The sequence below is a fragment of the Ambystoma mexicanum genome, chromosome 11, assembly GCF_040938575.1.
Source record: "Ambystoma mexicanum isolate Mex_15411 chromosome 11, UKY_AmexF1_1, whole genome shotgun sequence".
Classification (NCBI taxonomy): domain Eukaryota; kingdom Metazoa; phylum Chordata; class Amphibia; order Caudata; family Ambystomatidae; genus Ambystoma; species Ambystoma mexicanum.
Window position 1 is genome coordinate 96,819,008 of NC_090934.1, and position 15,239 is coordinate 96,834,246.

General features: G+C 49.4%; 1 protein-coding gene across 1 annotated transcript in view; it reads left to right on the top strand.

Annotated features, from left to right (window-relative positions):
* LOC138503106 (angiopoietin-2-like) overlaps positions 1–15,239 on the top strand; it is a 239,575-nt gene that overhangs the window by 55,380 nt on the left and 168,956 nt on the right. The window contains exon 3 of the mRNA XM_069622615.1: positions 9,812–9,933. Coding sequence (XP_069478716.1) covers positions 9,812–9,933 — 122 coding nt within the window. The remainder of the gene's footprint in view (positions 1–9,811; positions 9,934–15,239) is intronic.

The following is a 15,239-nucleotide window of genomic DNA, read 5'->3' on the forward strand; positions in this document are numbered from 1 at the left end:
CCCAAGCTTCTAGAATGAATCATCCTTCCAAGATTCTGCTGAAGTTATACATCCGTCCACTTTATTACAAAGCTGGACAATAGGTGCCAAAACCGCAATCGAAATGTGCTGGGGTTATCTACTGTAGAGAAGGAGCCAAGTACCCCATCTCAAGTGCCACTCCCTTTTTGCCTATATGTTGGGAGCCAGAGTGTGAGACATGAGCAGTACCAGCAAAGCTACCTATACCGCAAAGAATCATGGAAGTAAGGTACCCATTAAGGAAGCCAGATATGCATTCACGACAATATGATGGCCATTTGAATGAAATAAATGGTGTATTTTTTATGAAACTCGCTGAGTGAGAAGATCTAGCGGATGTTTGTTGATGTTCATTGTACTCCCTGTTTTAGACAATTGAAATTAAAACAGACTTACTTTGCCAACTTCCCGAGTCAGTCTGATTATTGATGTTTGAGAATATTCTGCATCCTCATCTATCTGAAAGTATTGCTGCCTCGTCTTAAAGGGCCTAGTGTGTTGGATACACAAGTTCACTACCAGTAGGCGTCAAAAACCTGTGGCTCTCCCAGTGCTCTGAACTACAAATCCCATCATTCTTCAATGATGCATATGCTGATTAGGGCAGATAGGACAAGTTTGTTTTTGTTGTTGTTCTACGCTCATGATTCCCTTGTTCCCCCCTCACCCATCTTGTCTTGGGTCGCCTGGAAACATTTGTGCATAGGCACCATAGAAATGTCCACTGAATAAATAAATAAATGAAATAGCCCAAATCATCTTAAATTCCAAAGGTTGCAGACCCTCTGCCTTAAATCTATCTAAAGATACACCAGGTTCTGGGGTAGGGTTTGCCACCCACCTCTTAGGCAAACAGTCAGGCAGGGTGGGGGAAGGATAATCTTTACCACCCTCTACGGGCAGTTAGCATCAAAGGTGGCTTGTATGAAAGGGTAGGCAAGCTAATGGCCTGTTGCAAATGTGCCCCAGTAGACCAGGAAGCAGCAGAGATAATGACCAATTTCACTTGTAGCTTTTCCCTCCTGGCGAAGGATGTAAACAAAGGTCAGTAACAGGTGATTAGGCAACATTGCCAATATTGTCCTCTTTTTATTTTTGTTAGTGGTGCTCTTTTTAGGCCTTGACCAATTCTGGTCATGGAACTCCTCATTCTGGGGGCCCTGTCCAGCATGATATATGATGATATGATAGGTTATTTATAACAGGCTTAATATCCAGAAGTTTCTAAGTGCAGACCCGGGAATCGACCCTGTGTTGGTCCGTGTGGTCTTGCTTAGAAGGCAAGCACGTTGCCCCTAAGCTATCCTCCCAACATCCCACCGATCTATAACTGCAAACTAGTCGATGGTCAAATTGGGGCCCCATTGTGAGTATGGGGATCACAGTAAACGTGATATTTTAGGATCTCCTGTTTTTATAAATGCCACCTCATATGAGTTGTGATCACATTTCATAGTTACTATCTGAAGCATGTAGAAAATATGGCATGGAGCAAATAACGCATATTTACCCCATGCCAACCTTTCTTTGCACACCATTCAGTAAATATTCTATACAATGCCAACTCACGATAATGTGATATTTCAAAACAAATACGTGATGCTTAAAATACCACATGCTTTAAGCATTACCCCATACCCATACAAGCACCTTATCTAAGTAAAACCGTGGAAGAGCTGGGGTATTCAGGGGTTTACACATATATTGATGACTTCTCTTTAGACAAAAGGATGGAATCCAGGTTTTAACCACAGTAGGAGGCCGCATGCTGTGCTCTTCGCTGGCCAATCAGTGAGCTTGGAATGGAGGCTCTAACCACCTGTAAATGCCACATTGCAAGCTTTCCTTTGTGAGGTTGTGAGGTGTGAGCTGTGAGCACTGGGAAAGGAGACATGGCCACGGTGTGTCCCAGGAACCCCCAGTTGAGGCTGCCTTTCCCCCTCTCCCGTCACTATCGGCCCCATGGTGTGCTCGACGGGCACGGCCGTCATTAAAGACCCCCACCTTCGCCAGGGGACTAATAACTTGGTCGGTGGTCACCTACTGCACGTGTGAGCCTTCTAGTGCGGGTTCTAATGGTTTAATGGTGAGTGCCAGACGCTTTTAGCACTCAGTTGAGAGAGTTTGTACAGCTATTATTTCATGTCTGATGATGTGGATGGTGGCTCTTTCTAACGCAGCCTGTCGACATCGCTCTGGGCACCAGTGCAGGAGGAAGGCAGGCCAAGGAAGAAGACAGTGCCCTCTCTTAGCCAGAGGCATGGTTTTGGGGGCTGCATCAGAGTGGTCAGCCAAAGTGTGGCCTCATTGTGGCGTGGCGGCCAGGACCCTGCATCAACAGTGGGGGATGGTTATTCAGCGGCCATGCCACGGGTCACACAGTACAAGGGGGCGGGCGAGCACTTGTCTCGCAACCACTCGGTGGACCTCCCACGAATTCTGGGACCAGGTGGGTCTATTCTTGGGTGGGTTTTTTAGGTACTTTTCGTGATTTGCAAATAAGTAAACACTACTGTAACCGCACCAAGGTGAATAAGGGCCTCTTTGAGCACTTCATAAATGTAAAACATTAAATGAATTAATAAATGCGATACCCGGATGGACCCGGCACACTTAAAGCCTTGGTAATCTGTGTTTAGAATGTGCCTGAAGAGTTAGAGGGAGCTGGTTTGCTGGGAAGGTGTTGCGAGACTACGGTGGGTATAGGAAGGACTTCTATAAACATTGTGATGGTATGCACTCTACCAGCTGTCTCCATTACTCTGCACACCACTCTCGTACCAAAGTGCTTATTGGAAATTAGTTCTCGGACCTGATGTTCGCCCTCTTCTTCTGATGGTTTTCTAGACACTTTTGAGCAAAGAACGTTTACACAATTCTGTTCAACACCTAATTTTCTTTCATGAATCCGGCTCACACCAGCGCCTACAGGCAAGCAAATTTGCAGAAGCGCTTTATACATATCTACACTCACTAAAGGCGCAGCAACACAATAGTTAATTAAACCAGTTATAAAGGAAGCTTTTTTTTCGACAGCACACACTGGCAACTGAATCACGTCTAAGTGGTCCCAATGTTGACATTAATAGAATAAGGCAAAGTACAATACTTTGCCCAGGATCACGCAACTTGTCAAGGTGATATCCAATAAATGCTTATCCATTCGCTCTATTCTAGTTGATGTCTTTGAATGTCTCATGTTGTATTTTTTTTTTTGTATAACTTCTTTTTATTATTTTCACCGTAATACATACAAATGAACTGTGAACCAATTCGAACAACCCCCTCCCCTCCCCCCTCATTCGTCCTTTTCCCACCCCATAACCATATATATCCAGCAGTTTGAGTCTTTGAGGACAACATTGTTCCCTAAATTCCCCTCTCAAATAGGCCAGCGTGTCTCCCCACTCCACTGAGAAGTTCTCCAACTTATTATCGACTGCATATGCAGCCCATTCCATCGAGACAATGTCCCACATTTTCCTCAGCCAATCTTCTTCTGTCGGGATCGAGGGAGACTTCCACCTCTGTGCAATGAGGGCCATCGCCGCCAATGTAGAGATCACTCTCGCTTTAGGATGACCTAGCACTCCCCCATTTCCTCCTGACCACCCCTACCCGAAAGTATCTCCCGGGGATTATAGCGATCGCCCGCCCCCAGATACTGGGAGTGGGCCCGTGCGAGATCGTTCCAGAACGACTGGAGCTTCGGACAATCCCACCATATGTGTGCCGCAGTACCCCCCCCCCCGCACCTTCTCCAGCACTCCCCCGAAGTAGCCGGATAGATATCGTGCAAGCGGGCCGGGGTGTAATGTCAACCGTATATGTACTTATACCATGCCTCTTGTAGCTGCACTGCTTTTGCCATAGTCGGGATCTGTCTCCACAGCATCTCCCATCCCTCAGGCCCTAAACTGACTCCTGATTGTTGTTCCCAGGTCTTCATATACGCCCAAGAAAGGTGCGAGCCGGTGAGCTCTAGCTGCCTATAAAGGTCGGATATTAACCCCTTAGATCCAACGTAAGAAGGAATCTTTTGAATTGAGTCAGATCCCGGCTCGCAACCTTTCCTATCTCTGTAGACATGACCCAGTGCCTGATCTGGAAATATCGGTGTCTCTCCCGCTCTCCTATCCCGAATTCCTGCTTACATTCCTCGAAAGTTTTAATTCCTGTCCCGCTGAACATGTCCCTCAGGGTGCTACAACCCCCTGACTCCCAGTTCCAAAACGCCCCTTCCTCTAGTCACCATTTTTAAAGATCGGGGTAAACGGAGAGGGGAGGGTCGCAATTCCTCTCCTAACCACTGCCCTATCCCAATTATCCACTACACCCTTCGTGATTGCGCTTAAATAAAGGTGGGGTGGTCTCAATCTTCGTGGGAGCCACAACACCTCTCCTAAATGGCGCCTAGCAACAGCTCTGTCCATTTTTACCCAGTGTTTGAGATATTCCGTCGAGAACCACTCCCTGATGACTCTAAGCTGCACGGCCTCGTAATAGTGGCGAAAATCGGGGAAAGCCCCCCCTCCCCCTATAGGCCGTTAGTAAGCGTTTGGACAGGCGCGGCCTCTTGCCCTCCCATACAAAGTACTTGACCACCCGATCCAGTTTTATAAAGAAGGTTTCTGGGACCGGTAAGGGAATAGCCTGGAACAAATATAAAAGACGGGGAAGAGTAACCATTTTTAGAACCGCCCCCCTCCCCAACCAGGAAATCTTCCCGGCCCCCCATTTCCTCAAATCCTTTTTGATTGCCCCTAGTATGGGCTCAGAGTTTGCCCCAACCCAGCCCAATAACGAGGGCGTTATCTGAACCCCCAAGTAACGAAGCCCAGCCGGACTCCACTTAAACGGAGAGAGTGATCTTAGCTCTTCCGCTTCCCCCTCCCCCAAAGACAAGTTCAATAGTTCGGACTTCTGCAGGTTGACGCGCAGCCCAGACACCTCCCCAAATTTGGCAAGTAGTTCTATGCTGGCCTTAATGGACCCCTTAGGATTTGTTAACGAGAGTAACATATCGCCGCAAACGCTGCTACCTTATGCTGGGCCCCCCCTAACGGTATCCCTCTAATGTCGTCCGCCTCTCTTATTGCCTGGAGAAGCGGTTCCAGATCTATTGCATAAAGCAATGGGGAGAGGGGACACCCCTGTTTTGTCCCCCACGGTAACCGGAAGGACCTAGTCATCTCACCATTCACCAAGATTCGCAAGGTGGGATTTCTATAGTTGGCAGCGACCAAGTCTATAAACCCCGACCCTAGGCCCATTCTCACCGTCACCTGGAATAGAAACAACCACTCCACCCGATCGAATGCTTTTTCTGCATCAAACGCCAACAGGATCGCCGGAGTGTTAGTTTTACGGGATTTCTCCACCAGATGGGCCACCCTCCTAATGTTATCGGAAGTTTGTCTTCCCAGCACGAATCCTGCCTGGTCCTGGTGAATAAGGGAAGGCAAATGCTTTTCCAGGCGCCTCGCTAATATCTTAGTGAAAATTTTGGCCTCGGTGTTGATAAGAGCGATCGGGTGGTAGGAGGTGCGGTCCTCCGGGTCTTTCCCCATTTTATGGATAAGCAAGATTTTGGATTCCTCCATAGTGGGGGTGATCCCACCTTCACCGCAAAATGTGTTGAATAGTTCTGTTAAATGCGGAACCAGCTGGGGAGAATACATTTTATAGAAGGAGGCTGGGAAGCCATCGGGCCCGGGGCCCTTATTGAGTGGAAGGGACGCGATAACGGAGCGCACTTTGTCCTCGGAAATGGGACGGCCCAGCTCTTCACCCTCTTCCTCAGATAGGCGTGGGAGGAGCATGTTCTCCAGGAACTCTTTCTGCGGCTGAGGGTGCGGGGCCTGCGATGAGTACAGCGCCTCATAAAACCCCACTAGCCTCTCCCGTATCTCCTGAGCCCTCGTGAGCCTCCCACCCTCAGCATCTTTGATTGCCGAAATAACCTTCTGCTCCTTCTGCCCCCTCAGAAGGCGGGCCAAAAGAGAGCCCACTTTGTTAGCCTTGGCGTAGAATCCTTGCTGCACTCTCAACATAGCGCCTTCCGCTAGTTTAGTCCTTAGGATCCCCAACTGTCCCTCCACCAGCCTGTACTCCCTATAGGTCTTTCTCGTGGGGTTTTCCTGTACCCGTGCTCTGGCCTCCTCAACCTCCCTTTCCAACGGAGTCTCCAACCCCCTCAACTGCCTGTTTCTCTCCGCCTTCATAGCGATGAGCTCCCCCCTTAAGGTCGCTTGAAGGCGTCCCACCTCGCACTCTGACTGGTGTCTGAACCCTTGTTTCTCACAAAGAAATCTGGATCCTATCCCTTATCTCTTCCCTCAACACGTGATCCCTCAAGATTTCCCCCGGAAACTTCCAACTCCAGACCCCCGGCTGTCGTCCCCCGAGATGCATGGTCATCTGAACTAAGTTATGGTCAGCTATCCCCAATGGGCCCACCTCCACGGCCTCCACTTTACCCAGCAAACTGACAGATACCCAAATGTAATCAATACGTGACTGGGTTTTGTGGACTTCGGACAGGAAGGCAAACTCCTCCTCTCCCCCCCTGAGAGCTCGCCAAACATCTCTTAACCCGGCCTCCTCCCATCTCTCCTTTAATTGGGGAGACGCCACCGTGCCACCTCCCGCGTTTTCCCGCCGCAACCTGTCCCACCTTCTATCCCAAGCAAGGTTGAAGTCTCCCATCAATATCACTTGCCCTCTCGTGAAGTGCTCCAGGGTATTCAAAGTTTCCCTCAGGAATTGATCCTGACCTGCATTGGGGCCGTACACTGAAGTGATGGTATAACACACGGCCTGTATCTCCCCCCTAACCATAATATACCTCCCGTCCCTGTCCCTAAGGATATCCTGGGGTCTAAAGTTGATGCCTCTCCTGTAGGCCAGGGCCACCCCCCCTTTTTTTTGTTTGGACTGATGCAAACAATAGTTGCGGAAAGTCTTTCAAACACAGGCGGCCCTGGTCTTGTCGGCGCAGGTGGGTCTCCTGCAATGCCAACACATCTGGTTTATGGGTTCTGGTAAATTGCTCCAATTTTTTCTGTTTGAGGGGGGGAATTCAGCCCCCTCACGTTATGTGTTAGCTACCTGAAAGCCCCGGAAAGGTCTCTGGCCCCTTCCTCCACTCGGCGCTCGCCTTATCCGGAAAGCGCCCATCATCCCTCCTCTCCACTTCTCCCGCAACGGGCACAGGAGGCTGACCTCCCCTTCTCCCCTCCTCATCCCTGCCCTGCTGTTCTCCCAAGCTCGTCCCCGCTCAAAGAACGCTGTGGTTACCTCCCCACCTCCCTCCCCACCCTGCAACCCCAACTCAGGGTGAGTCCGTCCCCTCCCACCTCCCCCCTCTCTCCCCCCCCAACCTTCACGGACAGTTCTGCCCTTATTCGTCCCAAGATGGTCTGATCACCACTAATCGCCTCCGCCCCTCCCTTTCCTTTGAAAGCTTACAAGGCCCACCACCCCTATCACTCCTATCGTTCAGGACCCCCCCTGCGCTCCCCCCTCCACCTCCCCGGTCATCCCTGAGAGACGTGACTGAGCTCCCTTCTGAGGTCGATTTCTTTTTTCCCCCACTGTAGACCATTTCAAAGGCTTCGACCCAGGCCTGGGGTCGCCTGCATGGGGTGAACCCCGGTCGGGGATACTCTCCAGGTCGACCTGCAGAAGCTCGGCTCCTTCCTGTACCGTTGTGATGCGCTTTAACATTCCCTCCCATTCAAGCACAAGGCCGAACGGAAAGGTCCAATTGTATCTAGTGCCTTTATCGCTGAGTACCTTCAGGACGGGTCCCATCAGTTTCCTTTTCACTAATGTGCTGTTCGCCAAATCCTGATAAAGTGCTGTTTGCCGGCCCTAGTATGTTATCGGTTCTCTCTGGCGCGCTTTCCGAAGGACTGCCTCTTTCTGGGCGTACCTGGCAAAGGCCGCCACGACATCCCTTGGCCTTGGCGCTGTCCCTTTCGGAGCCCTCCCCACTCTGTGAACCCGGACAAGCTCGACCTGTTCCAGGGAGTCTATACCCAAAATGTCCACAAAGATAGCCTGGGTCACTCCTTTTAGGTCCTTGTCTGGAACCGATTCCGGCAACAGCTTCACCCTTATGTTAATCCTACAAGACCTATTTTCCAAATCTTCAACCTGTGCCTCCAGGTTCCGAGCGACGACATCTAGTCTTTCGATAGCCTCACTATTGGCGGTGGTATCTTTATCAACGTCCTGTAACCATTTCTCCAGCAGATCGGTTCTTTCATCATCCCATTTCTTGCCGGATCTCTCCTAGAGCCTCATTGAAATCTGCTCTCATGAGCTGAAATTGGTCCTGGAACGTTCTAGCGAGGTTGGTCTGCAAATTGTGTATCTCGCTCAATAAGTCTTGTTTTGACATCAGAGCGGACGCCCGCTCAGCCTCCGATTGAGTGAGGACCACTGCCCCTTCTTGGTAATTTTTCGTCCCTGCTCCAGTGTCCTGCGGGGCCCATAAAGAGCCAAGGGAGCCGGACATCTTGCTCGTGCCCAGGTGGGCACGTCCACTTTTACCCTTCGCTTTTGTAGTCATGCCTCCTGCACTCACTCTTCTGTCTCCTTGGCCCCTGCGGAAGGCCCCCACCGTAGGGGTCGGGCCTCTTGTATCCCGGCAGTTCCTTTTCCCGCTAAGGTTGCCCTCTAGACTTCACTGCCCCCCCGGGGTCCACTGCCCCAGTCTTTCCACTCCAGGTCTGGCCTCTCAGGTGGTCAAAAACAAGCTACCTGCTTCCAGAATTCCGAGAGTCTCCGTATCTCTTTGCAGCTTGCTGCTTGAATTCTGAGGGGCTCTCCCCCTGCAAAGCCAGCCCAGCACTCGGGCCCGCCAGAGCACCCCCGAGGGTGCCTTCCTCCCTGGCGGGGTAGCGGCCACCAGCTTTCCACCCCCCCCCTGCCGGCTTCTTCCTTCCCTTCCTCAGCGCCAACAAATCCGGGGACAGTTCCTTCCTGAACAGCCGAGGGCTGGGCCCGGGCCCCCACTCCACAGAATTCTCGCTGGGGTCCCCCGAGAATCCGCAGGGAATGGCGCACGGGACCGATAGCCCCTCCGCCAGCGGGGCCGCCCCATGGGATCTGCTTCGCCATCCCCCGAGGCCCCGGTCAGGGACAGCACAGTGATGCAGCACCAGCTCCTCCATGGCCTCTCCGCGGCTCCCGCGACCGTACTCCTCAGTCGCAGGCAATCCTATCGGGCTTGCCGCCTCCACAGGGCCAGCCCCCCGCAAGTCTCATGCCGGGAAGGGGGCCGCCCCGATAGCTCCTCCTCTGCTGCAGGAATTTGAATTTCGGGAGTTCGCTTCTCTCCCTGCGATCGGGCCCGGGGAGTCGCGAACACCCGCGGCCGCCAGCCGCCTCTCTTCGAACCTCTGATGCCGACCCGCCGGCACTCGCCACCTCCAGCTCTCCCAGTCTCTCACACGGGGGGTCCTTTCAGTATAGCTTATCCTGCTGGCGGGGTGGTGGGCAACTCTTTGCCTTCAGGATGTGGGAGCTCGGTCAGCACGGTCACTCTAAGCCAGCGGCCATCTTGGAAGTCCGTCTCATGTTGTTTTTAAGTGTTTTTCCAAATCAAATGACAAGACAGTTGTGTAATGTACCAATCAAAATATGCCAATTTTCCAAAACAGTTTTTTAAAATCCCACAAACAACGCGAGTTTATGACAAGTGCATTTGTCTACTGAAACTTGAAAGATCAGGCATGTTCTGGGTTCTGCCCTAACCTGCACCTTCTCGTCCCTTGCCCAGGTGCTGAACCAGACCTCCAGGCTGCAGCTCCAGCTGCTGGAGCACTCCGAGTCCACCGACAAGCTGGAGAAGCAGCTCCTGACGCAGACCGAGGAGATCGGGAAACTGCAGGACAAGAACAGGTACCGACGCTGTTCCCCTCTGCCAATGAGACCCGGCGTGCTGACGCAGGGACCAGCGCTGAGAAAAGGCGCGCACGCAGCACTGTGCCACAGTAGCAAAGAGAAAGGACAAGGGGGGGGAGAGGTTCAGACGAAGATGGGGAAGAGGTGGCGGAAGCAAGAATCAAGGGTGTAAAAGACCTCACCCATGTGCGAGAGCTTCAGGCTTTTAGAAAATAACTTTTCTCCATAATGGTGGAGCCGGCACCTGCAAGGTATTCCTTTAAATAAGAGCTGCACATTGGCCAGTGCCATCATTAAGGAAGAAAAGGTGAGGCCTGAAGCGCGGCTTTAGGAAAAAAGGTATCGCTTCCAGCGGCCTCCGCTTTTCAGTCTTAATGGTACTGCTGCACCTCACCAGGCATCCCTTTAGCTAAGAGACCCTTGTAGCTGATCACTGCATCTCTTACCTAAAGGAATGCCTGGCGAGATGCAGCGCCACCATTAAGGCTGAAAACATGTGGCGCTGTCCTCCGCCAGGCATCCTTTTAGTTAATATATGTAGAGATCAGCACCCTCTTCTCCAAGGCCTGCCTGGTCGAGGTGCCTGTAGCCCATTAAGCCAGTGCTCGTTAAGGTGTCGTGGTCTAACGAGCCGGCAGGGGACCTCCGCTATTATGCCATTACCCCTTGATGAGCCCCGGCTCGTTTTCCCTTGCCACTTAAGGCACTGATACAAACTTCCTCAGAGCTCATCACAATCACCAGCCCTTTCAAACCTCTACCCAACACCACTCTTGAATATTAACATATCTCGCACAGCAGGTGTCACTCAGGAACTCTCTCCACACAAAATACATTCAAAACAATGAATACACAGAAGTTATTCCCGTAGTCCGTGGTTATCTTCTCGTCCTTGAGCTACTCTAAACTAGCCACGAGTCAGTGCGGATTTCAGTAGCTCTGGAAATGAAAAATATGTACTGGGGGAAACCCCCCCATCCTCTCCTTCCCAGAGGGAGGCAGGTAGGGGTTGTCAGTGGCGTGGGTGGGCCTTGGGGGGTGGAGCTGTTGAATGATGTGCAGGTTCTGAATATAGGATGCTGGCTGCTTTGCATAATAACACAGTGCATTTTGGGAACATAAGAATGACCACCAATTTATCAATCATGTCTGTGATATTAATTCAAACGTTTGTTCATTCCTTCTGAGCGTGCAATGCACACTGGGTATGCTAATTTCCTCTGTCAGAATAATCACCCTGACAGTAAAATGTGTGCAAAGCATGAGATATATATACAGTTTTGGACAGGTTAATTGTTTAATCTGGTGTGTTCAGCAATGGATGACTTCCAGATGCAGTCTGTAAATAAGTGTGTTGATGAATAAGACACAGAGGGCCGCGTGCACGGTACAGAGGGCTCAAATGGGAATGGGGAGGATGCTAATGTTCGGAGCAAGAACTGCCATGCCACATTCTAGCCCAGTCTGAGATGCCAACCATTAAGAGTGAGTAAGGATCCCCCAGCTGAGTAGTGTCACTCAAGGCGTGAAGTGATAGAGAGCATTCTTCTACCGCCCAGGAATAGACTGCTCTTTTGTGTTACGCCTGGAGGGTTAGCGGAAGAGGCTAGTGTGGCCAATCTTTGGGGCCGATGTAGGCCATTTTCATACCGTGCTGTGCAGCTGCTAGTTTTGTTCAATAGTCCAATGTGCTCCAAATTATACACTAGTGCCACAAATTTGCCCCCGGCACCTTTCAAGCGGTTCATTGCGAAAAGTCGCAAATTATAATTTGCGAATGCAGGCACTTTATCTCCTGTGTCCGGGATTATATTTTGTCCAGTCTTACATTATTTTTATTTATTTTATTATTATTCTTTTTTTATTTTATTTGACCCTGGTACCATCGAACCTACATCAAGAAAATGTCCCCAATATACGGCAAAACCCCACCTTAGTCTTCAAACGCCTGCGTACTAACAGCCTCCCACTCGCTGCACTTGCAATGGTCGTGCACCCCGTTTCTTTGTGGTGTAGAGATCTGCAGCTCTCCCCAAACCGTTACCAAAGACACAGGACAATATCACTTTCCTTAAAGCCCTAAAATGTGCTCTGTCCATAAGAGAAGGCACCTTGCACCATGACCAGCCGCCTCTATGCGCATGAGGCGATTTAGCTCACATAGCGCAAAACATACGTTCCCTCAATCCCTCCCTCTCGTACTCCGTCTCATGTAGGATCACCTGGCATTTAAGAAAGCCCTCAAAACCTGGCTGTTCCCACCCACATCCTGATCCCCACTTTCCTCTAAGAAGGTATTATGTATTCATTTAGCACTTATATCATCTGTGAAACGTAGCACTGCTCTTTGTGAATATTTAGCACTTGGATCATCTGTGAAACATAGCACTGCACCTTGTGCATATTTAGCACTTAAATCATCTGTGATACATAGCACTGCTCTTTGTGCATATTTAGCACTTAGATCATCTGTGAAATGTAGCACTGCACCTTGTGCATATTTAGCAATTAGATCATCTGTGATACGTAGCACTGCTCTTTGTGAATATTTAGCACTTGGATCATCTGTGAAACATAGCACTGCACCTTGTGCATATTTAGCCCTTAGATCATCTGTGATACGTAGCATTGCTCTTTGTGCATATTTAGCAATTAGATTATCTGTGATAAATAGCACTGCTCTTTGTGAATATTTAGCACTTGGATCATCTGTGAAACATAGCACTGCACCTTGTGCATATTTAGCAATTAGATCATCTGTGATACGTAGCACTGCTCTTTGTGAATATTTAGCACTTGGAACATCTGTGAAGCGTAGCACTGCACCTTGTGCATATTTAGCCCTTAGATCATCTGTGATACGTAGCACTGCTCTTTGTGCATATTTAGCACTTAGGTCATCTGTGATACGTAGCACTGCTCTTTGTGCATATTTAGCACTTGGATCATCTGTGATACATAGCACTGCTCTTTGTGCATATGTAGCACTTAGATCATCTGTGATACATAGCACTGCTCTTTGTCCATATTTAGCACTTAGATCATCTGTGAAACGTAGCACTGCTCTTTGTGCATATTTAGCACTTAGATCATCTGTGATACGTAGCACTGCTCTTTGTGAATATTTAGCACTTGTATCACCTGTGAAACGTAGCACTGCTCTTTGTGCATATTTAGCCCTTAGATCTTCTGTGATACGTAGCACTGCTCTTTGTGAATATTTAGCACTTGGATCACCTGTTAAACGTAGCACTGCACCTTGTGCATATTTATCCCTTAGATCATCTGTGATACGTAGCACTGCTCTTTGTCCATATTTAGCACTTAGATCATCTGTGATATGTAGCACTGCTCTTTGTGCATATTTAGCACTTAGATCATCTGTGATACATAGCACTGCTCTTTGTCCATATTTAGCACTTAGATCATCTGTGAAACGTAGCACTGCTCTTTGTACACGGATGGAAACCAGAATCTAGACATTGTTGTTTCTACAGTTACCCATTTTCTCCCCTCGCACACCTTTGCCATTAGAATGAAGCTGCCTTTACCATCATAAAATGGAACTGTAGCTTCTCACATCATTCTTGATCTCCTTAAACACAATCCTCCCCCTTTAGTTCATAGTCTACCTCCTATGCACCCATCCACACACGATTCACACATGAGTTACTAGCAGGGTCTTGGCCACCCTCACATAACTTTAATGGCTGAAATGTACACACGCATAATAGCCCCTCCCAACTTTTCCCCAAATTTGTACTCCGGCACCTCCAAGGGCATTCAACCAACAGCGCGTGGGGACCATAATTATCGTGAAAGGCGCTATACAAATGACAGAATGAATGAATGAGTGAATGCATGCATGCATCAATATGGCAGGAGGGGAAGGCTATGTAATTGGTGTGTCCAAGCTTGCTTTGAAAAACAGCCATCAAACCTCAAAGTCTCAAGGCACCCGCTGCACTGAGTTACCCATTTACCGCAACATTTGGGCAAGCGTTGCAGTTGCTTGCTCCCTCCCTGAGATGAATTGTAAGGTCTTTGATATCAGAAGGGCTGGCTTTTAGCAGAAGCTGGGAGGCCTATGGTAGAATTCGGATGATGTGTGCACCATTGGTAAGAGAATGGCCAATTTCCATCTCGAATATAGCCGCATATATATGTGGGGGGGGTGGCTTTAGGGAAATCATTATTGTAGGGGACATGGGGAGTGGGTGCAGGGGTCTCCCCTGCATATATTTGTGGCAATATCAACATGTCAAAGAAAATAATTCGATGAATTCTTCTACGACCAAATAGATTCGATGTAATCACCCTAAACCCTTGCGACCACTCCACCGCAGGCTCCATGAGGGCCATGCCGCTCATGAGATGAGAACCCCTTACCCTCAGACTCACATTCACTGCTAGGTCTTGTTCCCAGCTCACAAGACTTGGCACATCTCAACGCAGACCGCGACTTGGACGAGCAAAGTCCTTGGCAAATAATCCCCGAAACCCGCTCCGACACGAGTCATAAAACCCTGCATTTTCAACAAATCCATCTGCTAGCTGTGTACTCTCAAGTCGTCATGGGGGCTTTGAGCTGCCAAATAAAAGCACTGACGAGGAAGCCCCTGTGCCAAGAGAGGTATTAGGAAGTGTTGTGGAGGGAGCACAAGAGCCAAGTTTAGAAACCAGAGATGCGCAACTCAAGCGAACACGCAAGACCCGCTTCAACGTCCTTGACGCTGTCTTGTAATACGCTGCATGTGGCAGTGTTTGGGGGTGCTGGTCAAACAGGAACACTTTGAAACATGTGAAAAACTTGATTTCATATATTCCATATCCTGTGAATTGGTTGCCCAACTCAATGACACACCTTTTATCGACCCTAGAAATGTGGTAGAACGATTGATGCCCTCCCACAGTGAAGCTTGCAATGTGCAGGTCTAGGGCAGCTCATGCATTCACCTGCTGAGCTATTTTACCACCTTGGTGAAATGTAGTATGTCCAGAAACTAGGAAAAGAGCAAGAAGGTGTGCCCCACAGGGAAGCTTTAGTGAAATGGTGGTTTTCCTACCTGGAAGGGATGCTTAGAGTGAAATGGTCGTTGAACGTTTCCATGTAGAAAGCACATGATAACAGGGTATCATTAACGTAACAAAGAAATAGTCTTGCTGAACCCTGGTAGTCAAAATCCACAGATAACTGAACTCATCTTAAACCCAATCACCATTAACCATTGTCTTGGGTTTCAGCTCCCATACGTCTGCTTTGTTCTCTGTCAAGGAGTTGGTGGTAGGACAGGGTTGAGAAT